The sequence below is a fragment of the Solea senegalensis genome, linkage group LG6, assembly GCF_019176455.1.
Source record: "Solea senegalensis isolate Sse05_10M linkage group LG6, IFAPA_SoseM_1, whole genome shotgun sequence".
NCBI classification, from domain to species: Eukaryota; Metazoa; Chordata; class Actinopteri; order Pleuronectiformes; family Soleidae; genus Solea; species Solea senegalensis.
In genome coordinates, this window is record NC_058026.1 from 7,244,618 (window position 1) to 7,269,646 (window position 25,029).

The following is a 25,029-nucleotide window of genomic DNA, read 5'->3' on the forward strand; positions in this document are numbered from 1 at the left end:
CATGAAAAGTAATAATGTCATTTTCATTACCCTTAGCTCATGTTCATTTACATTTACAAAACTGATTAAAAGGAAAGCTGGTGAAATGCTAGATAGTAGTTTGTTTTTAAACATGATTTGATGATTTATACAGATGACTTTAAAAATCTATGCGAAACTATTTTAGTTTGCGGCCTCGGTGCCTTTAGCCTCCACAAACTCCATGGCCTTCTCTTTGACCGCCTGGATGCTCTGCGGGGTGCCGTGCTTCTTTTCGTACTCCAGGTAGCGCTTGAAAAAGAACTTGATCTTTTTCACGGAAACACTCAGGTGGATCACGCGATCAAAGAGCGCCCTGCAGGGAGACAGGAAGTCGAGGAAAATGCCGTTAGGAACTTTCCGTGCCTCGATCGCGACTGTGACACTCATCTCCACGTGTAACAACCCTACAAAGATCCTCATTCGCTCACCTGATGTCCTTCTGTGATCCGTGTTTGATCGTGAGGTCAATGAAGACGGACCAGAGATCCGTGCGTTTGGGATAACTTGTCAGGACTTTGTCCATCATGGTGATACCTTTCTCCGCATCACCGTAACGGAACTCGAGCTGAGCAAACTTAGCGATTACATCCACACCTGAGCGGGAGAATGGCAACAAGGGAAAGGTTAAAATAAACCTGTGGAGAACAAACAGCTGGGACAGAGAAAGAGAATGGTAACTGGACTTTAAACAGTCTAGATGTTGGTAAACTGAACTCAAGCAAGTGCAGTTACCAATGTCTTGACTCTGGAAGACAACTTTAAACCCATTCCTGTTCAGCCATCTTACTTTCTTTGGTGGGCAGACTCTTCAGTGCCCTCTGCAGGAGAGAACTGGCAGTGTCGCTCTGACCCTGCTGGAGCAGGAAGGATCCGTAGCTCAGCCACACCTCTTTATTCTGACGGAACCGCTTCACCATCGTCTTGTACAAGCCCTCCGCCTCCTGCACGCAGCCACAAAAAAGAGTGCACAACGCGCAGTCAAGACAAACTTGAAGACCATAAAAGGACAGAATGCAGTGCTTTTAAAAAAACCGCGAGGTTGAGACGGTACCTTGATCTTGCTGGACTTGGCATAGATGTCGGCCAGCTGCTGGTAGACGGGCATTGGCTCACAGAACTGCAGCGCCCGCTCAAACACTTTCTTCAGAGACTCCTCGGTGCCGTACATGTTCTCCAGGTTCAGCAGGGCCACCCACACATTCAGCTTCTCCTGCTCCTCCCTGCACCCGCACAGTAAAAGTATTTAATAACAGAAGGAACTGCTGTTAAAATGATGTTAATGCACATTAATACTAAGAGATTTAGTTTTACATTAGAGGTTCACCTTACTGAGGACACTTCTCTGAGAGTGTACGATGTATTAACACACACACTTCGATTTGCTGCCTTGTGAACGAGAACCCTGCCATTGTTGTTAAGTCTGCAACACTTTAGAGAATAACCATGTCTGAAGGGTTCAAACTAAGTCTCGGTCACACTTTCAACAAACGACCGCCTGCACTCAGAGGTCCAACTAGGGTCTGTGTGTTGGAAATTTCATCATCTGCCCATCTCAAAGTCAGTCACCTCTACAGTTCGGGCTCACAAGGACCACACAGTCTGACTGCACGTGCCTTTTCAGTCCAGTTTGGTCAATACTAAAAACAAAGACGACGATAACCATGGACGTTTGCTGGTGATAATGTGAGGAGGACAGTACAGTGCCCACAACACAGCTGGTAAATATGCCTCCATGTTTGCTGTGCGTAGGCCTCCTAGGTCTTCCTACTCTACATCAATCAATACAGGAGGCAGGAAACAGTAGGTTTAATTTGATATTTGCCTAAATATAAACTTAATGTCTTTCCTGGACAAAATCCATACACTGTCCACCAGTAACGCAACAAAGACGACAAGGGCATACAAAAAGTGCAAACTCCTGAGAGTTGAGAAATAGCCACAACTGAAATGGAATATTTAGATTTAACACGCGTGTGTCTGCACTGATGTGGACCCACGTTTTAGTATTAATGAAACAGCGGCTCTGTGTGTGCATGCAGAAATGCAAGCAGCTGAATGCGGGAAGTATGACCCGGGACAGTACATGAAGTGCCAATCTAGGCCTTTTGCAAAAGTCATTGACAACTGGTAAATAGGGCTGAAAAACCATGTAGCATAAACTTGACTTGTTATTCTTTGCATACCTAACTAAAATAGTGACTGAAACTGACTCAATAGGAATAGCACAAAAAAATAAAAAAGGTTATTCAATCTATGAGCCGACCTGAAGGAGATGGTTTTCAGAGCCCTCTCAGCCACAGCTCGGGCCTGTTCGATCTGCGTGGCCTGAAGATGGTGAGCCATGTACTGGAGCCAAAGCAGAGAGCTGTTGGGGGAGGCGAGAAGCAGGCGCTCAAAGGCGGCTGCGTCTTCCGGCCGAAGGCTTGGATCCATGAGCTCCGTTTCCTGTCGCACCAGCGCCTTCTCTGCCGCTTTTTTCTCCTGCTCCAGCGCATGACGGGACTTCTTCTGGGGCTGCGGAGGGGAGCGGTAAAGAGGAGAAGTAAGCTTCTACGATACTATTTTTGAGCAGGACATGCGTTTTACTTCGACGTTCACCTCACCTTACTGCTTGATTCCTGTTCCTCTCCATCACTGGAGTCTGCATCTCGAGCTGCAGAGGCAGGTTTAAGGGAGTTTAGACCCACATCCCACGAGAAACCTGCTGCCACCTGTAGTCTGGATGGAGCTGCTGAGCTGCTCTTCACCTGCTGAGCGAGGGAAGGATATATATATAAATAGATATATATTTTCAGGGTGGTAAAATATCACTTTTTCATGTCCAATTGATATCACAAGATTGAGTATCCGTGTATCTCATGGACTTTGATCGATTTTGACCAGTACAGGACCAATAACACGACTGATAATCATACTGAGCAGCATCTCATGAACTTACCTTTGGAGGCTCAGGTTTGGGTTCTTCCTCTTCCTTATCCTCCTCTTCTCTGAAGTACACCTCAACTCCACTGTCGCTATCGTCGGTCTTGGATTTCTTTGTTTTCTTCTTTTTCTTGGGAACTTGGGACTCGGCTTGTTTCTGGCAAATTAGGGAACATAAGACAACATGAAGGCAACAACTGCAGAATTAAGTAAACAACACCAGGTGTAAATAAAGCTGCAGAGTATGCAGACAGACACACTGAGGCCCAGAATCAATGCAGCAATTATTAACTGTCAGACCAAAGGATAATGAGTGAATGATGGATGAAGATGGATTGACCTGCCTGTGTGGAAGTGCTTCCACAGATTGGTCGATGCTCACCTTAAAACGCCCTCTTGCAAATTAAAATGCAGAGCGGCGAGTCACGTAACATGTGTTTACGATTTAATGGACGGGGGAGAAGGAAAGACACTCTGACGCGTGAGCAGCGGGAAACTGAGGCTGAGGTTTGTTACCTGTTCGCTCTCAGACAGTGTGCGTTTCTTCTTCTTCTTAGTGTCGTGTTTCTTCTTCTCCTCTCCGACCAGACGCAGTGGCAGACCGAGAGACTCTGGGAGAACGTCTGGCTTCCCGGTGTCCACGGGGAGAAGCGAGAGGTTGACGTACTCCTCCTCTTTGTCAATACTGAGGACGAGAATAGAAAGAGCTGCAGACTTAAAATGACACAATGACAAGTATTGATTCTAAAAACAACTGTAACCTGAAGCAGCACTGGACAAAGACACAGCGTCAGCATTACACTACTGGATTCTCTCCATTTGTCTGGATCAGTTTCTAACGTCTGGAACAATGACTTTTTTTCTTTTCTTTTGTCGTTGTACACATTTATGCGCCGCAAGGCATTTTACCCCTAAAACTGAACACATTTATATAAATTAAAAACATCAGTTCCTTATTCTGAATAAGATGCTATTCATATTGGGATGTTGCTAATGGAATATTCTGTTCATATTCCTCTTTGAAATTATTATTTTAACAACGTATAGTCTGATAACTATGGAATTAGATTTGTGTCAATATTTTCAAACAGCAAGGAGCAAACAAAAATGAACCACAAAATATCATTCAAAAATATTGTAATTTTTTGTTTGAAAATAGACTTTTACAATGATCAGAATTTTATTTGCTCCGACTCTCCCTGATTTGTTCTTTGCGCCGTGGTCGCTGTACACCTGGAGCTAAATAACTGTAAGTATCTAACGTTTAAAATCTGACAAACGTTAGATACATACAATTATTTTGTCGGCTGCCGACGGGCAAAACTTGGGGAACGAGTTCGAGACGGACATTGAGTCCAAGCCCGGGACTACTTCTGGTCCTGCTGTCACTCCATCTCCATGTAGACATCATGGTCGCAAGTTCAACTCCACCCCTGGCTTATTGTACTCAATTTCATTGTAAGTCGCTTTGGATAAAAGTGTCTGCTAAATGACATGTAATGTAATGGAACGCTACAAAACTCAGTAGCCAATCAGCAGGCAGCTTTCTAAAGCCCGCCCATGGTCAGAATCACAAATGAAAAAAACCATGGCACGAAGAACAAATCAGGGAGCGCAAACGCAAAGTGTATTTTCAAACAGATAAAACACTATCTTTTGAATGATTAAATTATTTTTGCAATTTGTATATTTTGATTTTGTGGTTCATTTTTGTTTGCTTCTTAAAAAGTTTTGTTTGAAAATATTGACACATAGATAACAATGCACATCTAAACTATATTACTGTTTCCACTGCTGTGAAAACTCCAACTGGACTTAATAATCAGAATACACATACTATACATGATGTGACTAGAATCAGAAAACTCTACATCTTAACCTAATTACTGCTGACCTTGTTCTGGTTATGGTTAAAGTTAATGTAAATAAAAAAATATAGCCACAGAAACTTACATCGAAGTACACAGGTACAGGTACTGTTGTCTCGACAGCTTACTATGCTCACTGTTACCAATTCAGAGTTTAACTGTTTGGTTTGTTTTTACCTGAGGATCTTTGTGGTGAGCAGAGTGTTGGGAGGCAGGTGTGTAGAAAGGACTTTATGACTGTTAACAAAGTAATTGGTGGACTGTTGAAGCTGCGCTCTGCCGATGATATGCCAAGACAACCTGGAAGACAAACACGAGGAAAGCATGACCTGGCGTTCATGGCTGAGTCACAAGAACACGCCGCAGAGTTCAGATACAAAATCTCTCCGCTCACCTGATGAAGACGCCCTGCTCTCCCACAGACTTGACGTAGCCTCTGATGATCTCGCCCTCCTTCAGTTTGTCAAAAGATAAAACCTCGGGGTCTTTCACGGGCTTGTCCTGCTGTGGGTTCAGTCTGAAAGAGAAGGGTTTCATCACCCAGAGGAATCTGACACAAAAATGTTTACCGAACAAATAAATCAAGTGAGAAAAAGGCAAACTTCCATGTAAATTCTTACTCCCTGCTTGACTTCACAGAAGAAACTGGAAAGTGCCACGAGTTGTTAATAATTTTGATCATGATTATTCGTCTTACCTTGATTGGCGTAAAGACAACTGCCACTTGTCGTTTTCGCTCTCCAGGAGGAAACACCTGTAGCAAAACATTAAATGTTCATTTTCACTTCAATGTCAGTGAAACTGATGGCATTAAAACAAGTTATTATTCATATAATTCTTAACATACAAAGTGATGTAACTCAAAATGCTTCAAAGAAACTTCGGGTCTATCTTTAGTATTAGTCTCCTTTTATTAACCTAATAACAGGCAAGGCCAAATATGTAAAATGAACTGAATGAAAAGAAAATAAGTAAGACTAAGACTAAGTAAGACTAAGGGTGGTAGAAATAAAAGCGTGTCTAACAGTAAAACATAGTAAATCGAGACAAATACATGAATGAAACTCAATTAAAAGCTTAATGGGCCCAGTCCTGTCCTCAGGTTTTCTGGCAGGCTGTAGAACTGTGAGTATGGATAATTAAAAGCCTGTGATCAGAAGACCTGAGAACCCTAGAGGGTTCATAGCAAATCAGATTTTTAAAAAGAAAAAAATTAGGATTGTGACTATTAAGAGCTTCACCAAAACCAATAAGAGAATCTTAAAAACAATTCTACAACATTTGTCAGTTGCAGCATCGACTGACCTGAGAAGCTGATCCTTGCTGTACCCGGCGAGAGGGTTTGGCCTGTAGGCATCGGCCAGTTCAGTGACGGCAACAGTGCCCATGCCTCCAAAGGGAAGCTTGACCAGGAGACCAACCTGCGGCTGAACATTAGTCACGATGCCCAAAGTCACGGTGCCTTCCTCCAGTTTATGGCCACCTGGAAAACATGGGAATCCCAGGAGTGAACATCTGTTTTTTTTTTGTTTTTTTTTGCATTTTGATTAATGCTATTGAATAACTGCCGACAACAATAAATGACAACCTGTGAGTGACAGCACAAAGGGACGATGTTTGGAGCTAATTTCGACCACCGTGGCACGGACTGCTTGGCCCAGCTTGTATAGTTTCTCTGGATGACTGCCATTCTGAAAACAGCATTCAACATACCGTCAATTCTCTTCACACACCATTTTAAGCGCTTGAAATTACATTGAAATGATCAAACGTGTTACTCCAATATATACAAAATGGCATATAATGTAGCTTTAAACTTACTTTTGGGTCAGTGATCATGGCTAAAAGTTCAACCGTGCCAGTGACACCGGGGTTAATCGTGACCTCCAAAGACTTCCTCTCTGGATTAAACTAGGGGCAAAGGTTACAAGCACATGGAAACATTTGACTGTAGTTGTTTTGTTGTTTGTCAACTTGTAATTGAAAAAAACCCAAAAGTATTTCGGTGTAAATTACAATCTTAAAAACTTACCTTTGATACAAAGCATGTAATTTCGTCCCCGACCTTATAGCTGCTGACTTTGTCTTTCACTGTAACTTGTTTGAAATCCACACTTTTATCCAGTTTGCTGTAGAGAGAGAACGTCAGACGTAAAACTAAGTCATATCTGTGTAATAGTATATTAAACCTAAAGGCTGCAATCTTCAAAGTCTGGGTGAGAATAATTTTACTAGGGGTGGGGAAAAAGATCAATTCAGTGAACTCTCATGACATTATATCGCTTTTTGAGACACTAAGTATCGGAAAAAAATGTTTGATATCATTTTAAGTGACGTTACAATAAACTTAATAAAAGCATATTGCAATATCGTGATAAAATTGTATTGTGACTTATACAATATTGTCATAATACAGTTTCTCACCCCTAAATTTCACCTGCTTAATTTAGATTACACAATTTACTTACTGAGATTACATAATGACGGCATGGTATCAAGCAGTATGTTATGCAATACTACGATGAAGAACAAATTAACTCAAAAACAAAACACGTACCTTGGCGTAAGTGTGAGCTCAGGAATGGTGTATGTGAATTTGGGATGAGAAAACGGCAAGAATCTGGAATAAAAAAAAGAGAGTTGAAAGTTCAATACAGTTAAAAAAAACACAACAGTGTTTCACTACATTAGTATAATTGCAATTTCTCCTGTGACCAAGTATTTTTGTCTTTCATTTTAACTGAACAATTATTCATTCTCAGTATTGTAGTTCCTTCCTTTACAAAAACGCTCCACCACAAACTCAAATGTGCCTTTTAAAGTCCCTGTAAAGTGATTTCTATTCTGACTTTTGTCACTCCAAAAAAATATATGTTATCAACTACCTTGCCACATTTCAATGGTTTAAAAATTAGGTTTCAATTTAAGTAAAACTTGAGCCAAACACAAGCAAAGGCCTACTCATCTCTATCTGTGTGAATGTGTGAGGGAGAGGAGGGACAGGGGAGTGTTGTGGTGATAGTAGTCACACAGTGGAGCCTTAAAAATGTCCAGAAATCACAAAATCGCTCTTTTTTTTAAGGCCAACTCCCTTTTTCTCCCAGCCACTTGCTGCCACAATACAGGCACCAGTCATAATACTGTAGGGGGTTTAACAAAAACATAATCAGGGAAAGTAGGAAGTCCAACATTCTTTACAGCAGTGTTTACCTTTGACTTGAGGCTTCTCGTCCTCCAATGACCCTGACAGTGACGCTACTGCCCACTTTCACCGAGGACGTCGGGAAAGAACCCAGAGACACTTTGTCGACCTCCATCACCTCCGACACATGCACACTGCCCGTGGTTCCGTCCTCTAGTGTCACCTGAATGCAGGTGGGCTTTACCGTCTTCACTGTCCCCTGCAGGATTTCGCCAAAGCAGTGACCTCGGGAGCTCATCTGGTTTTCGGAGGTCGTGCGCAGTCGTTTGGGTGCAGTGCGTTTCCATGACACCAGAGGGAGCCCTTGCAGTTCCTGAAAGCTGGGTTCTATGACCTCAGCCTCCAAAATCATGCCCCCCTTCAGCTTCTCTGACTCGGAGAGGAACACCTCGTTCAGGTGGCTGCTGGTTTGGATCACAGTGAGCTGTGCGGTGTCATCCAGTGAGATGACGGCAAACTCTTTGTCTATGTGCTGCACCATCACGGTGTATTTAGATCCTTCACTTAACTGTAAACACAAAACAGACACAAGGAATTATGAAGGACTGAAAGTCGGAGGATATAATAATTGTCTGATGAGGGAATCAGTGGGTTCTTTTTTATTCTCAAAATGTGTATTTGATTTTAGCCTTCCCTTAAACCAGGGGTGTCCAAAAAGATCTCTGGGGTCCAATGGTCCCAATGGTTTTTTCCCCTTTTTTACAGTAATATTTACACACAAATGCACTGTTTTATAAAAATTTAATTTTCATTGTCACAATTATCATTTTTAAATGGAAATGGAAATGGAAACCAAATTTAAGTGAACAAATGAAAAGAAAAAATTGCCTTTCTTTCTTTCCTCGAGTCAAACACCGTAAGAGATGAGTGGATTTCAACCCAGTTTCCTTACCGATTCATTGCAGTTCTACAATTCGATAATTGTGATTTTCTTTTCCTCCTAAAACTGATACACTCTAACTATTCAGTAGCATATGTACATTTTATGTTTCTAAATGTTTGTTAAAATCAAACTACCCAACTAAAAGTACCTGCAGTGTATTAATGTGTGAAATGGCACCAAGAAGAGTAACACTCACAGATTTCTTCTTCATCAACAGTTTCGTCAGGAGAGACACATGGACGGTGTTGGACAGGATGTCAACGTAAAGGACGACTGCGGTGACTTTCTGTCCTGCTGTCAAGTTAACGCCTGAAAAGGAAACACATCAAAACAACAAAACGGTGATGCATCAACGCGTGTGGCAGAGAACACAGAAATGGACAGGATATCGTCAATGTATCTGTAGTAGTGGTTTGGCATTTTGGTGGCTGCATATAATGACACAGGCTGGTATCATCTAATACTTAAAACACTACGGCTTAAATAAATGGGAAAATATCTAATTTTTTTTCTACCATATATTGTAATTTGACAACATGACTTCCGTTCAATATTTATGGTGTTATAGATTAAAAACCATTATAATATTTAACTACTTTACTAAGTATGAGAACACACGTACTGTATTTCTAAAATTGGCATAGGACAATCGAAAATTGGAGGATTACATTTTAGTGATTTGCTGGGTTACCTTGTTTCAACAGTTGTTGTTCAGTCCCACACGTATTCCAAAGTCATTCATCATAACTTGGCATTGACTTTTAAATGTTAGTCTGCAATCATTCAAATGTTTCTAGGTTTAATACACACCCATGACATGGTACTTGCTGGCCAGTATGGTAGCATCGCCCAAATCGTCAGATTTAAATGTTGCCCCGTTGCCGTCCACAGTGTCTACGGTCATCTTCAGCTTCTGACCAACAGTGAGAGCAGCCAGCTGCTGGCGAAGCTCACTGTTACCTGATGTGACGGCAGACGTAACAAGAGATTAGATTCTACAAAGTCTGACTTTACATGGAGATTAAAGCAGACGGCATAACAGGCGCAGAACGTTAAAAAAAATACATAGACATACCTCTCATTGCCAACATGTCACCCACAGCTCTTCTCTCCTGCAGACCGTAGATAAGTCTGGTCTGGGCGTCCGCCTCTGGAGCGATGACCTCTGAAATCTTCAACGTGACCAGGAAGCGGCGCTTTTCCTCATCGAGGTTCGTCACCTTAGCAATGACAGTCTGGCCCAGCTGGAAGGCAACCGCCGTGTCACTGATGAACTTGTCGGTCATGGCCTGGGAAAAGAGAGCACATGAAAAATTCAGTACAAACCAATATCAGCCCAGTTCTTAAGCCTCATAGACTTTGATGATGTCATCTGCTAATACGTAGGAGAGGCTACAGGGGCGTGAAATTATATTTATATGAATAAATCTTCATGCTCCATATTATTTTACTTTGATGACATTTTTTTTATTTAAGCCGTTTACTCTGTTGACCAAAAAAGTGAATTTTTAAATACTTTCAGGAAAAAGGTCATCATTATGCAATAATTAAAATAAAGGGTTGATTAATAAACTTACCCACACACTATGAATTGTGGGTACTTCCCTTTAGCAAGGTCTGTTCGTATGGTGACATCAGTAAAATGGCCATAATGTGCTCACAGTGACCACATGACAACCTTCACACACTTGATGATTTCAAGGGGTGTGACCCACATCTATGAGGGTCTATATCGGGAGTGGGCAACAGGTTGTCAGGTGCAGAAAACGTAACCCAAAACCTTTTACTCACCGACTTGGGTGCTAGACCAACAAGGCCGTACGGGAACTCAACAAACACGCCATAGGACATGATGTTCTTGACCCAGCCGATCAGCTGCATCCCAACTGTGATCTCTGAGAAATCCTTGGCAACCGCTCCCTCCTCCAGGGACCACCTCACTGTTGGCTTCTTAGTGAGAGACTTTAAAAAGGAGCAGTAGCTGAGGAAAACACGTCATTCCTGCTGTACAGTGTTTGAGAAACGCTTAATATTTCATTTCCAGAGTACAGACTTCATCAAGGCAAACATTTCTGTTGCAATCCGATTCACAATTAAGAAAACAGGATACGATGTGCCGCTTGTTCTTGTTGAAACACATGACGTTCGAGATGACGTCTCCCTCCTGCAGGCTCTCCCACAGCAGCAGGCAGTTGGACACATGATCAGAGAGGTGCATGGTGGGTAAAACTGCTTGTATCTCGTCAGGGAGGATAGCGACCTCCACTCCAACGATTGACTTTTTCAGCACCTTGACCTCCAGAGGCTGCATTAAAAACAAATTGCAGATAACAGATTAGTAAAATGTAGAGGTCCCTATTTGACCAAATAACATAAAAAGGAAGAAAAAAAGAAAAAAGCACTCAAACTTACTTTTCCCACCTCACAGTCGACCTGTGGCTCGACAGCTGCCTCGGTGTCTCCCTCCACTGCAGCTTTGAATGACAACAGTATCTTTTCCTTCTCCAGATCACACTTGAGAACTTTAGTCTTTAACACCTGGACCATCAACACAAACAAACAAGTCAGACGCTAAAATATTAACTATCAAAGGCTGTCTGCTGCACCTGGAGCCTGTTCTACGAAACAAGAGTGTCCATTGTCACGTGATGTGCTCACCTGTCCAACATAGAAGATCTCCTCAGGATTAACGATGGCCTCAGTTCCGAGTTCACTGATCGGCACCAGGCCCTTGACGTTGTTGTAGAAACGAACGATGCAGCCAAAGTCTTTGATGCAGACGATAAAACCGTGGGACATGCGGCCCGGACGAGCGTCGGCATAGGTGAGGAACAGCGGCAGGGAGCTTTCGACCAGGGCCTTCTTCCTGGTCAGATACAGCTTCCTACTCTCCACATCTACTGACAGCACCTGAGGAAGAATTTCACCCACAAACACAGCCCATTAAGACACTACTTACTGTGTGTTACAGGTTCGATTTTTGTTGTCCTCTCAGTGGATTTAAAAAAAAAAAAAAGAAAAAAAGAAAGAAAGTAGAGAACTGCACTGACCCGACATTTGACCTTCATGCCCTCCGAGTACTTTTTCTCTGGGTTTTTGAGGATAATGTCAGACAGGTGGTTCTTAGGCACCAGGCCTTTAATGTGGTCAGAAATATGCACCATCATCCCACGCTCCAGCAGGACTGACACTTTCCCCTAGGAGAGACACACATACACACACACACACACACGGGAGAAAAGATGTGAGATGACATACAATGACATGTGGATAACGCCAATTAATAAAATACACAGCTTGAGGAAGCAGTTTCTGAGCAATAAGTTCTTTGTTTTGTTGCTGTACCATATTTTTACCACTGGGTGTCACTATGAGTTAAGGGGAAATCAGATTTAAGCAGGAAGTAGGGTATTCAGGTGGAGTTGCACACCAAACACAGTGACAGCTGAACCAAATGATCATATCACCAACTAAATTAACCGCTGGCGTTTCCTATCCTGTCAGTACAACCTGCTACTTCGATCCTGCAATAAATCAAATCTGGGGTTTTTTCTTGTGTCATGTCTAAGTATGAGACACAAGAGGTTTCCCATTTCACCGAAATACCTATTCTAAAGGAGAGGTGGGCAGCGTGGCAAAAAACATATCACAATTTTTTTTTTTACAGTAAAAATAACAATCACAACCTTTTACGTACCTTTTTAACTAACTAAACCTCCCACATCATACTATTCTTATTTGCGTATTTGACCATGACTGGTTACCAAAGTAGCCAAAGTGATTTGTGATGTTATGTATAAATGAGAATCATTCCTTACCTCTACAACCTGACCAGGCTGAAGATCATGATATCTAAAAAAAGGCCTTGCAATCACACTCCTGGGAGAAAAAATGAGACAATTTTTTTTTAATGGACTTCCAAGATCGACACTTACTATGTGATGAGAGGAAAATGTGAAGCAACAAACTTACTTGCGCAGACTTGCAAAGTGGATTTGGTCAATGACACTGAAGTCCAGGATCCTGCAGGTGTGCTCAGGCTTTGCCAACACTCTGTTCTCATTTGGTGGTTCGTTTGACTCCTTCAGGTGGTTCCTCTGTCAAGACACACAATAAAATAATATCAGAAACAAGTTGCCTGAATAACAACGATCAGGCTTTGCTCTTCTCTACAGTCGAAATTTGGTTAAACCTTTCCCAGACATCACCCTGACTCACGTGTACAAATGCCAACGTTTGGTCCGGCAGTTCCAACAACGCTCCGGACATGTGGTGAACGACCGTCATTTTACAGTCTTTCACCACCTCACCAATGCGTTCACCGCCAGCAGAGACAGGCTCAACTCTTTGCTCAGGCTGAACGAGGTAGCTGCGCAGACTCAAACCCACCAGGCGCATGGAGGGCTCCAAGTACAGCACACAGGCTCGCACCTGGGTGGAATAATGCAAAACAAAGATCAGTGACCAATTTCACTGAAGCGTAATCCAGTGAACTGTCATACATCAGACTAGTTAATATTTTGATTGTGTCACATGGTAAATCTCCGTGACACTGTGACTATTAAACTAAAGCTCAACTTAAAAACAGTATTGCAAATCAAAATGCAGTCGCAATGTTCTGTATGTCAGAAAAAGAAAATCACAATTAAGATATTTTACCAAAATCATCCAGCTCTCATGTTTTTTCAGTCAAAAAACTCATCAGAAAGCTAAACTGAGACAAAAACAATGACAGATATGCTAGAAGGATGCAAATGACGAGTCCTTTTACCTCCTTTCCCTCTGTGTACTTGTCTGCCTGCTCTGGCTCCATATGGAGAAAGTCCACCTGACCGGTGAAGGAGGACAGGAAGTCCACGATCAGACCATGTTTCGTCACCTGCAATAAAGAAATTATTACATCATCACTAAACAAAAGATTAATTTGTGCACGATAGTTTCACCCAGTGTAGACAGAATAAACATTGCCGTCACAGGGCTCGAGTCTAACTATTTCGTTTAAGTGCACCAGCACAAAATTTAGGTGCACCCACATTTTTCAACACACCGCGTTCAGCACCACATTTTTAAGGGTTGCATTATGTGAATGATAGTAATCAAGAATAAGGTGAAGGTTAATATTTGTCTTTATTAGAAGTGCAAACATACCTTTTTGATGGTAGCTTTGACCAGAAGACCAGGCAGCAGGTTGGTGAGGTTCCAGCCCTGCTCGGACTCAGCACAGGCTTGGGCGAAGGTTGAGGGACTGGCAGAAAGTCGGACCACTCGTCCTTCATTCTTGACTTCTTCCACTTTACAAGTCAAATACTGACCCACTTTCAACTCTGCAGTCAAGAAAATTCAGAATAAAACATTAACACCTTTGAAATGCTATTTTCCTGAATTTCCTCAGTGAATGAAAAACAAGCCTAATCTATGTTCTCATACCGTCCAGGTTGTTGTGTTGGTCTTTTACAGCTTTCGCAGAGAGGAAGGCTTTGGACCCACTGATGCCAATGTCAATGATGCAGCCGTGATCCTCCACACTCTCCACACATCCACTCAGGATCTAAATCAAAAGAAATTTCAGTGCATTTTAGGTTTGAAAAAAAAAACGTGTAATATTTTCTTGACAGATTATGTCCTTTAATGACTCACCATGCCAGCTTTCAGAGAGCTTGAATTGAGAGCCTTGTTGACCAATTTCGGACTGGCCGACAGCTGGATGCTGGTAGACCCGCTTTTAGCCGTGTCCAATTTGGCAACTATACATCTTAACACCATGCCAGGGTAGAATAGGTGAGGGAGGGAGCAGATCTCCTATGATGGATTAGAAACAGATTATAAGTACATTATAAAATATCACACAGCACTTTGAAATCATCACTCCAGAGGCCTACCTCTGTGTCAGTGGAATCCAGCTGTTCACTGAGCAGCTTGGTGTAAGAGTCGCTGACGTTCTTGATGCTCAGGAAGCCTTGCAGACCACACGGCAGACTGACGGTCACCTCAAAGTCTGTGACCTCTTTCACACAGCCCAGCATCAGCATACCCTCCTTCACATTCTGCCAATAATGAAATATAAATACCCAATATCATTACATTACATTACATTACATTACATGTCATTTAGCAGATGCTTACAATAGGTGCATTTCAACATGTGGGTACAAACAAGAGCTAGATCCAAGTAAGTACTTCAAGTAAGCCAAACTATAAAGTGCTACTCATAAGTGAGTGCATTTTTTGTGTGTGTCGTCATCGTCGTCTTAGTCGAGGTAGAGTCAAGTGAGATATTGTGCTGAATGACTCTTTATTCCCACTACAAATAATTTCACAGAAGAGAACTTTCAGTCACATCATTCCAAGCCAAATGCCTTTGATCAAAAACAACAAAGCTGGCAGTGGCCTGGGACTTTTGAACAGAATTGTGAATTACCTTAGCATGCAGGATTTCTACACACTTGGCTGCTGTGTTGAGAGTGAGGCCGTCTTTTTCTTTGCCCGTTTTCTGCTTCTTGACTTTCTTGACATCGTCTTTGATCGTTGCCCTTCTTTTCTTTGTTTCTGCTTGTTCATTTGACTGCAAGAAAATCGACCATTAGCCACACACTAAGTATTTCACTGATAAATTGCCAGGTGAGGTTAAATGAACTGTGCACAATCCTTCACACAATGGTATGGAAGAACAGTAGGTGTGTGTAGGAAAGAATATAAAGCATGGTGTTGTTAGTAGGGCCGTTAAGTAATGATTATTTACATAAATTGGTTAATTGATTAGTTGTTGGCTCCATAAAATGTCACAAAACAGTAAACATTTTGTGAAATCATCCTCTTAGTAGTCATACCACCTTTACAAAGTGTTCAGTGATTCGCTTCTGTGTCTTTACTTTGTAGAGACAGAAAACTTATTGCAGTAGAAAAAAGAAGGGAGGGGAAATAAAAAAAGTGTACCTGGAACAGATTGTCCACTTCGGGTCGCTGCACCACTATTGTACTTTTCGTGGGCTTCTTTGCTGACCCTCCTCGAGGGAAATCCTCCTCCAATGATGCCATGATCGATAATGTATTCAGTTCTGTAATAACATATGTAGTGGCTGTGATTAATCCGATTTAAAAACATTTAAAACATACTGAATTTAAACGACTTTTCCCCGTCAACACTGAAAAGATACATGAGGTAATAGCTAACCAGCAGTAACATGTTTTAGCCTTTTGCGCTGGTTGAGTAAGAACTTTTGACCGTTCACTAAAACGTTCCAAACACAAACCTGATAACAACTTTCAGATATGTTAAAATACATTTTCATTATTAACCACTAAATGCATCCTTACATTATTAAATGTCCGGTATGAGTCTCTCTAAATACACATGTTGTTCAGGAGCACGCCATGATAGTGACCCGGAAGAATAACTCTTGGGGCGTTTAATTTTCTGTCCAATCACAGGGCACACACTTGATTGACACTGTCGTCAGCCATTCAGCAATCACTTTGGGCCATACGTATGAGTGACATCAATGTGGACCAATAGAAACGCAGGCTTGAGTCACCGAATGTGGGCGGGATTTCCTAGCGGATTTAGCATTGCGGCCTCTGCTGAAGGGCACTTGTTTCATTCTGTCTGCTCAGGGTCGTGTGTCAGAGGTAGGACAACACACATTTAAAAACAAACATGCCAGTTCATGTTGGCTTTTAACAATGCTGTGCAGCATCCGTGCTGTTTTTGAAACGCCGTCGTGACGATAAACTTTTTGACAAACGGTTCAAATATTTGTTTAGCTTACAGGCTAACCTAGCAAGCTACGCGAGTAGGCTAACTAACGAGTTAGGCAGTTGCCCGATGAAAGTCAGTCTAATTTAAATGACCGCTGTAACTCTGTTAACAACCACAATGCGAATAAATGCAAGGAAGTTGGAAAACTGTCATAAAAAATATTATACCGTATTACTGCTCAAATTGCGTGTCGGACATGAGTTTTATAAGCAGCATGCTAAAACTACCACCACTGAAGTCACAGACGTCCTTATGTGCTGTAACTACAGTAACCAGTTCATAACTGCGATTATTTTTTGACAAATATTGTAAATGTGTGTTGGCCGTGTACTTCAAATGCATCCGATTCAGTATTCAAGTGTCAAATAAGATTGTAACAAGCTGTCAGTGATTCTAACTTCAAGGTCTTATCTCCAATAAAAACCACATAACTCGAATTTCCTTTCAATTTACACTCAACGGCCACATTATGCTGTATACTATACAGTATATCTATTTAAGTGGCTGGAATGGCACACGGTGTGGTCGTCTGCTGCCATAGAAAATCTGCTTCAATATTTGATTTTCTTTGATTGAAACAATGATTCTTATTTAACCATTGAGATGGTTGTATGTTATTTTTTTTTCTAAAATACTCAGACCAGCCCATTTGGCACTAACAAACATCCACCACACACAGGCTCTTAAATCACATTTCTTGTCCATGGTCTTCTTGACCATGTTTACACACCTAAATGAGTTGCTGCCATGTGTTTGACTGATGACATATATGCTAACAGTATATCAGGGTCTAAAACCCCAAGTTTATAGCTGTATTAATGTAAAAGATTATTTTTTCAAGTTCAAGGGGGAAATTCAATGTTCTTTTCCTCATGGTAGGACCATTAATTATCCATCATGGGAGGACATGACGCTGGAACCCACCAGTTTACTGGATTTGCCAAGTACTTCAATTCGTACACAATCATAGGAAGGAGGAATGTAAGTTATTTGTAACTCACCTGTAATGATTATTACCTGACAGCCGTACACTGTTCAAATTTCTCAATTTGCTTGTTTCTTTATTTTCAGTGTGTCTTGGCCACATATGCCAGCATAGCAGCCATAGTCCTTTTCTTCAAATTGAAGCCCAAGAAACAAGCTGCCGTCACAGAAAAGTGATAATGTAAGTACATGCACAGCCCTTTACTAAACAAATCCATTATTACTGTTCAAAGTATTGATCTGTTCATTCAATTTGTACTACAGGTTTCCATTTTGACAATGTTTTCCAGCAGCTGGGAGTGGAGTGAGCGGCTTGATGTGCATGTAATAAAATATTACTGTTTGGTTTCTCAATGTTAACAATAAAGATCACTTATACCAATCACATAAAAAACACTTTGTTTTATTTACAGTATACACCAGTATAAAAGACTATGATACAGAAATGTTAACCATGTGTCGAGTAAAGTTGTACACATGGCAATGATTTATGCATGGTCTTCAAACAGCAATGGCACTTCTCTCAGGCAAATGAGTATCTACAGACAAGTTAGATTTGGAGCCAAAATCTCTGACTTTTGATCAGTACATGAGTGGACTAACCTTATTTTAAAACTCAATCACAGCTAGATGTCCATCAGATGTAAACTCACAGTACAGGTTCTAACACAGTTCCTACTGACCCACAAATCACCTGACATTTCTGGAGAGCTCTGGGACCAAACTTTAGCTTAATTTCAAGCTTCCATTGATTTTTTTTTTTCTTCTAATCATAATTCAGTAATGTCTTATGGATTGTAGGCACCAGCAGCCAACAGTAGGTTCCTTCGGGTGAAGTGAAGGTGTATGACAGGTGTTGATTTAGTCATATAGGTGCCCAGCAGCAGCTCCAGCGAGTTATCTTGTAGATGAATGTGTCCCGTAGCTGCTGTGAAGTCATCGGTCTCTAAATCATCAAATGCTTTCGTTGCGTCCCACAGACGAACGGTGTTGTCCATGGAACCTACAGAAGGCAGGAGACAGTTTTGCTGTATGTAGACATGTTACCTCCAAATGAAACGTGCATGCAAACTAAAATCTCTTTCACAGTTGAAAGAAGTTGTGGAACACTCACCAGAGGCAAGGATCTCGCTATCCCTGCTGAACTTCAGGGAGTAGATGGTATCAGTATGGCCTTTGAGCTCTGTAATCATCAGCCCATGACCAATGTCCCACAGAAGAACTCTTCCATCTGTGGCTCCAGAGGCCAAGAACTTCCCATTTGGAGAGAAAGCCAGCGTATGTATAGGACCCTGGAAGATAAAGTTAAAAGCTTGGCTCAGTAATTGTCTCTGCAACTCTCAAGTCGGCCACTATATCTGTGAATTCTTTTTTTATAAATCATATCAAGCCCAGCTAAGCACAATTCCAGTGACACTTTGTAAAGCATGGTAACTGATGATTTATCTGACCTTATGGCCTGTGAATATACGGACACAGTTTCCATTAAGGACATCCCAGAGGCGGATGGTGCGGTCAGATGACCCCGTCGCTAAATAATTGGAGTTGGGGTGAAAGCGGGTGCAGGTAACGTCCGCTAGATGGCCAGAAAATATCCGTAGAGGCTGGTAGTGATCCGTCGCCCAAAGACTGTTGAAGTAATGACACAGACGTGTAAAGAGAGCAGCATGATGATAGTCCTTAATGTGTTGAAAATGCAGAATATATTTCATGCATCATATTTTTTCACTCATCAGTGTTGCATTCTTACCGGGCAACTCTGTCATGTCCTCCAGAGACAAAATAGTAGCCATGGGGAGAAAAGTGGGTGTCCCACACTGGGTAATTGTGGCCCTTGTAGCCCACTAGACAAGTAAATGTTAAAAGACTCCACAGCCTGACAGTACCATCTTCAGAACTTGATAAAAGGTAGTTTCTGAAAGATAAAACCAACAATAATAATGTTATACATTCACTTTTGACAAACATTTGCAACACCAGGAGCATCAGAGCTGTATTTACCTGTCCGGGCTGAAGCTGATGCCATATACTGGACCACTGTGTCCGTAGAGGATCTTTGACTCACTGGCCGTCTTCTCATCCATGATCCTCTCCAGCACATCATCAGATTCTTTGTCAATCACGTTCAAGTCTTGAGAGAAAACAGGAAAGATGAGAATTGTTTTATTCAAAAATGTTCTAACAAAGGAAGTAAAAAATACTTTCACATAGTGTCATGCACTCTACCTGCTGCAGATTTGACCTTGCGGAGTTTCTTTGGTGTGATGCTCCACACCCGCACTGTGGAATCAGCGAAGCCTCCTGCAATCAGACTGGAGTCATCTGTGAAGTCCACTGCAGTCAAACCCTGCAGGGTAAACAGTGATGTAATTAGAACTGATTTGCACTGCTGTATGAATATGCATTACCTGGCAACCAGTTTCATAAAGTATAAACACACAGTGCATCATTGTGGTCATGAGATTTTACCTGGTATGCATTTAGGAAAGTGTAGAAGCAGATGGACGGGAGGTTATCTGGTCCTAGACGGATCCTCTTGGTCGCTTCTTTCATGTACATGATCTTATCTAGTTTGTCTGAATCCTTTAATTCTGGCAGAGGTATCCTAAGCAACGGCAAACAAAAAAAAAAATCAGACTGGTAAGTCAAGTCTGGAATATTTCTTACAATGAGCTCACAAATCATCGAAACACCTGGAATAAAATCTACAGTATCTTTCAAATTCTGTCATCTTTGGCTTTGCAGTGACAGGTGAAATGCTAGAAATGATTGACATGGCATTTACCTGATAGGCAACGTCATTCAAATTAAAAACTTAAAAGTTTCATAAATGGTATATCTGAAGTAAGTGCATGTCTGCCTGCAATAAAACATTGTTCTAAACGAGGATTTAAATTCAACTGACAAAAATTGCTCATGTTCTGGAATTTTCAAATGAACTGTACTCCAATGCAGAAGAGACGATGCTCGATAAAATCCAAGTGGTGAGATGCAGAATGATGCATTATATTGCTGTACCTACCTAGTTTGAGAGGGTGCATTTGGATCCTGTTTTTTACTTTTGGAGCCCATACTGTCCTTTTTTGGTTTCTTCTTCTTGGGTTTCCCCTCCTCGTTCTCTGCCTCCTCATCCTCATCATCAAGGGGAAGCTCAATCTCAGGCTCCTTCAGTAATCCATAGTAAACCTAAAGCAAATCGAATGGCAATGAAAAGTGAAGATCTTGCAAACTGAGCTACATTGTACAAAAAGGAGACAGCACACATCTTGTATAATTTGCTTGTTGGTGTATAAAACCAACCTTGGTCTTATTGGCTTCTCGTCTTCCCTCTCCAGCCAAGCTGCCGGACATGGCATCAATCTGGCTCTTGCTGCGTGGAATGCCATCAAAAATGTCAATGTAGAGGTGTTCTTGGATAATATTCCAGATCTGGTTGTTCTGCCGCTCTTGCAGGTGTCTCTTCAGAAGCTGGTAAGAATCACGGGAGATGCGCAGGACAAATTTGCTCGTGCGGAAGTCAAGGAGAGTTTCATTGCCCCTCATGTGCTCCTTCTTTGAAAGGCTGGACAAAATACGCAAGTCATCTTCATAATAGCACTCCTGGTCCCCACTGAACCTGAGATAGACGACAAAAGAAAAGAGTAGAGTTTAACAGGTGTACAAGACTGAATATTCAGGGGGTCAAATACATTTTGAAAAAGGGAAACTCACTTTCCAAAAAAAGCCTTGGCCTCGCTTTCATGATTGTTGTACACCAACTCCAGATACATGTGCACAAACAGTGGGTAGAAGACCTGCGACAGCTCTGCCCTGTGACAGTCCAAAACGGTTTCTATGAACTTCTTCAGGCCACTGTAGTAAACATCATACAGAGCTGGGTCTCCCTGCTGGCTGTAAGCTGACAGGACCACATTCACATCTGGCTGATCCTCCCCAGCTGTAGCTGAAAAACAAAGAAAGTTCAAGTGAGACACAGCTGCAGCATATCATTATTTTTAATGACCTTGCAGGAAAAACATCCTTCTTTACATTAACTATTACATTACTATTTAATATTCTATACTGTAACACTTTCTGGTGTCTAAAATGCACATTTACATATATATTTGCTATATGTACTGCTGCAACATTAGAAAGCACAATGATAATTGTAATTAAATTACTTGTTTTCATTTATTGATTATTCTCCAGCTCTAATTCAGCTGTTAGAACAAGACAGAACAACTTAATGCCAACAGCATTATATTGCTGAAGGCTGTGAATCTGATAAAACGTTCCAGTGGGGACCTTCAATTTCGAAGTACATTGTTTTCTCAAACTCATTTGACGTGAATGTCTGAATATCGCAATTTGTTTAGCACCTACATGTGTTTGCACCTATAATATTAAACTCTGGTTGGTATCAAATTAGGGCAAACATATTTACAGTACATCACTAAACACCAAAGAAAGGACTGGAACAACTGAAGAAACTGCGCACTCAAAGTACACATGAAGACCTTCTACAGTGTAACGTAGACTGTTAATACTAATATTGAGTACTACTTTAAGTTTTCCCCTCCCTGAAATGTCGGCTTTATTTTGATAACTGTTTGCTATCCATAGAAAGCCGCATGTGATGTTACATTACCCGGAAACGTTTAAACGTTAATCGGTGTTTCACGAGCCAATGACTGTGTCGGACCTTTTTTCGGCGACGGTGCTCTGGCTGAGGATGAGACGGTCACCCGGCTGAGAAGAGAGCTTGAATCACCGGCATCTGTGTCCGCATCTCCAGTCCCAGACGAGTCTCCCGCCTTCGCTTCGAGTGAATTCTCCGGTAGACCCGCTTCACGGCGTAATATTTCGACAGACTCGCTCAGGTTGTTCTTTCTGAGGAACTGCAGGACCGCCAACAGCGTCTGCTGGTCCTCCGGGGTTCCCGCCGCCGTTGCCGTCGTCGCCGCCGCCGGTTTGTTGCTCCCAGCTGTAGCGCTGGAGCCGGGCGACGCGGAGAGCACTTTGCCGTCGTTCGCATTGTTATTTACCCATCCATCGCTTGGTGGTTCCGTTTTTATGTCTTTCTCATTATCCGCGTCGACCAGACCACCTTGTACGGCCGCCATTTTAAAAATGAAGTACGCATGCGCGAGCTTGAAAAAAGGAGAACTCTGACTGCACAAAATGGAGTCACCTGATTGGTGCTAGAAACGACCAAAGGCACGCCCCCTCCCTCCACTGGAAGGTCTTTACTTTGATGACGATCAAAGCTGCAGTTACAAAGTCCACTATCGATGATCAAAATGCACATTGTATAATAAAACGAAAAACTTAGCTCAGACTTACACCTATACTCAGAAACACTTAAGGAAAATAACTTGAAAATTATAATAATTCAGGTACTCGAGAGCATAAAGGTCAAGAATGAGTTCCCAAACGGAATAGTCAACTAACGTCATTAAGAAAGTAATTAAGTAAATGGTGGAGTAATTATTTTTGTTATGATTCTCATTTAGAACTGAATGGGACCAGGGCTGGACTGGCACAAACAAAATCAGCCCTCACATTTTTGTAATAGTTAGATATTAGTATGTACTTGTAGCTTGGGACCTGGGCTTGGGTTAAGGTGTACACACATGGGGTCAGATCACGTTTAAACGGTTTCGATGAAGGCATACAGTTTGCCACAATAATATGACAAAACGACTAAATGATAAAACCTTTCTCAAATTACTTGAGTAATCGATTTTGATTATCAGTTTGAGGGTTTTTTTCATTATTAAAACAATCATTTTAGCTTTTTTAATGTGAATATTTTCATTTTTTTTGCTCCATATAACAAAGAAATCATTAAAACTGAATCACTTTCATATGTGGGCAAAACAAGACATTTGAGAACATCATCATTTCCAGGACTGACAAACACTGATCAATATTTTTCTACATTTTCTTACATTTTGTGGACCTAACGATTTCTCGATTAATCAAATACTCGACAGATGAATGGATTATGAATACAATCGTTTGCTGCAGCTCTGATTTGCACAGTCACATGCTTAGTTACAGCAGAAAAGTTGCAAAAAGCAGAATGAAGAGAGGAAACAATAAAACTGAATTTAAAATCCCATTGCTGGATATTGTAATTAATATGATAACAAATGAGACTGTGTTTTTGTTAAAGATACAATAATGAGTTCAAAACCAAGTACTTGGATACATGCTCTATAAAAATATGTATTATATATTTTAAGTGAGTGAGTTTGACTGCTAACATTCGTCATTATATAGTGTACCGTTTTGTACCAGGAGGTGGCTCTTTCCTCCCACACAAGCCCTACACATTATTCTAACCTGCTCATCGTCCCTGTGGACAATGTGGTTTCAGTGTTGTGAAGAAACTGGAGCAGCAGCAATTATCTTTACTATCAACTGATCATTTGGCTTTCCTGGTTAATCAATATTTTTTTTTTTTTGGTGTCACTGAAGAGATTCATCTTGTTTTCATATAGAAGAAAAGTTTTTTACAATCAGGTGTGGAGAATGTTTGCTTTAAAAATGCATTTAGCAGAAACACTTCCTTTTGCCTGACTATTTGAATAATCTACTTAATTTAACTTAAATAAACAGTACACAGACGCACCTGTATTTGACAGAGACATTTTATTTAATCTCTGGATTGACGATGACAGTAGAAACATGATTTCCTCACCAATTTGTCAGTTTTCTAGCTGAGATTGTTTGCCACAGTCACAGTCTTTGATTCATTGATTGTCGAATTCCCCTTAAACCCTGTAAGGCTAAGTGGTAGAGAATGTATTATTTGATGACAACACTTAACAATATGTTAACGATTCATTGATCAAATGTTTAATGTTATTATTTTTCGAGCAGAGAAGGTGAAAAACAGAAACTACATCGACAAATCAGCAGCAGTTTGCACTTCACTTTCTGCTGAGGCTGGATTTCTGCACGTATAGATGAACACACTACAAACAATGAGGGCTTCCTTCCAGAGGCACTCTCATATCGCTGAGTGTGCATCTGCCATCTGTCAGTCAAACGTCACATCTTAACAGTAATCCATTTTTATTTACTTTTTTTTTCTTTAACATTGCAGCAGCCAGTGTTGGCTCGAGCAAGTATTTCTTATACACTCCCGATATCTCCTGCACAGCTGCTCAAGCTTTTTGTCTGCCACAAATCTCCTCAGGGTTATTAGAGCCTCATGTGCAAATAATTGATACATTTATTTATTTTTTGAGCCTATTTTTAAGTCATTTAAGTCAAACACTTTTGACAGTTAATCCAATATCCATCCTGCATCCACAACATGGCCTGGAACAAAAGAAAGGTTCACAGCTGAGGCAGCAGGGCGTTGTATAACATTGCAGCTGCGGAGCTACACACATGGAGG

General features: G+C 41.3%; 3 protein-coding genes across 4 annotated transcripts; 1 reads left to right on the plus strand and 2 right to left on the minus strand.

The window, feature by feature from the left end:
• Positions 1-12: 12 nt before the first annotated feature.
• Positions 13-16,285, minus strand: pdcd11 (programmed cell death 11). 2 transcript variants are annotated; one of them, XM_044028481.1, is made up of 36 exons: positions 16,211-16,285; positions 15,830-15,951; positions 15,315-15,458; positions 14,776-14,940; positions 14,534-14,695; positions 14,324-14,444; positions 14,045-14,220; positions 13,668-13,775; positions 13,115-13,327; positions 12,869-12,993; positions 12,715-12,775; positions 11,947-12,093; positions 11,555-11,806; positions 11,309-11,434; positions 11,007-11,201; positions 10,688-10,858; positions 9,972-10,185; positions 9,707-9,856; positions 9,093-9,205; positions 8,022-8,521; positions 7,369-7,431; positions 6,844-6,940; positions 6,633-6,722; positions 6,400-6,502; positions 6,117-6,294; positions 5,509-5,565; positions 5,206-5,328; positions 4,989-5,111; positions 3,460-3,628; positions 2,960-3,100; positions 2,625-2,768; positions 2,285-2,535; positions 1,073-1,241; positions 809-962; positions 450-615; positions 13-334 (listed from the first exon to the last, which is right to left on the minus strand). In XM_044028481.1, the coding sequence occupies exons 2-36, from the start codon at positions 15,929-15,931 to the stop codon at positions 163-165; spliced, it is 5,445 nt and encodes a 1,814-aa protein (XP_043884416.1). In that variant the 5' UTR covers positions 15,932-15,951; positions 16,211-16,285; the 3' UTR covers positions 13-162. The 2 variants fall into 2 exon arrangements, with proteins under 2 accessions (XP_043884416.1, XP_043884415.1); XM_044028480.1 differs by having other exon boundaries at positions 2,625-2,771.
• A 155-nt stretch (positions 16,286-16,440) lies between these two features.
• Positions 16,441-18,018, plus strand: atp5md (ATP synthase membrane subunit k). Its single transcript, XM_044029287.1, has 4 exons — positions 16,441-16,522; positions 17,532-17,633; positions 17,724-17,817; positions 17,901-18,018. Exons 2-3 carry the CDS (start codon positions 17,550-17,552, stop codon positions 17,811-17,813), a joined length of 174 nt encoding a protein of 57 aa, XP_043885222.1. The 5' UTR covers positions 16,441-16,522; positions 17,532-17,549; the 3' UTR covers positions 17,814-17,817; positions 17,901-18,018.
• A 5-nt stretch (positions 18,019-18,023) lies between these two features.
• On the minus strand, positions 18,024-22,741 carry taf5 (TAF5 RNA polymerase II, TATA box binding protein (TBP)-associated factor). Its single transcript, XM_044029286.1, has 11 exons — positions 22,321-22,741; positions 21,348-21,579; positions 20,937-21,252; positions 20,659-20,822; positions 20,106-20,241; positions 19,863-19,983; positions 19,638-19,767; positions 19,387-19,551; positions 19,088-19,265; positions 18,751-18,928; positions 18,024-18,639 (listed from the first exon to the last, which is right to left on the minus strand). The coding sequence occupies exons 1-11, from the start codon at positions 22,739-22,741 to the stop codon at positions 18,425-18,427; spliced, it is 2,256 nt and encodes a 751-aa protein (XP_043885221.1). The 3' UTR covers positions 18,024-18,424.
• Between the last annotated feature and the right edge of the window lie 2,288 nt (positions 22,742-25,029).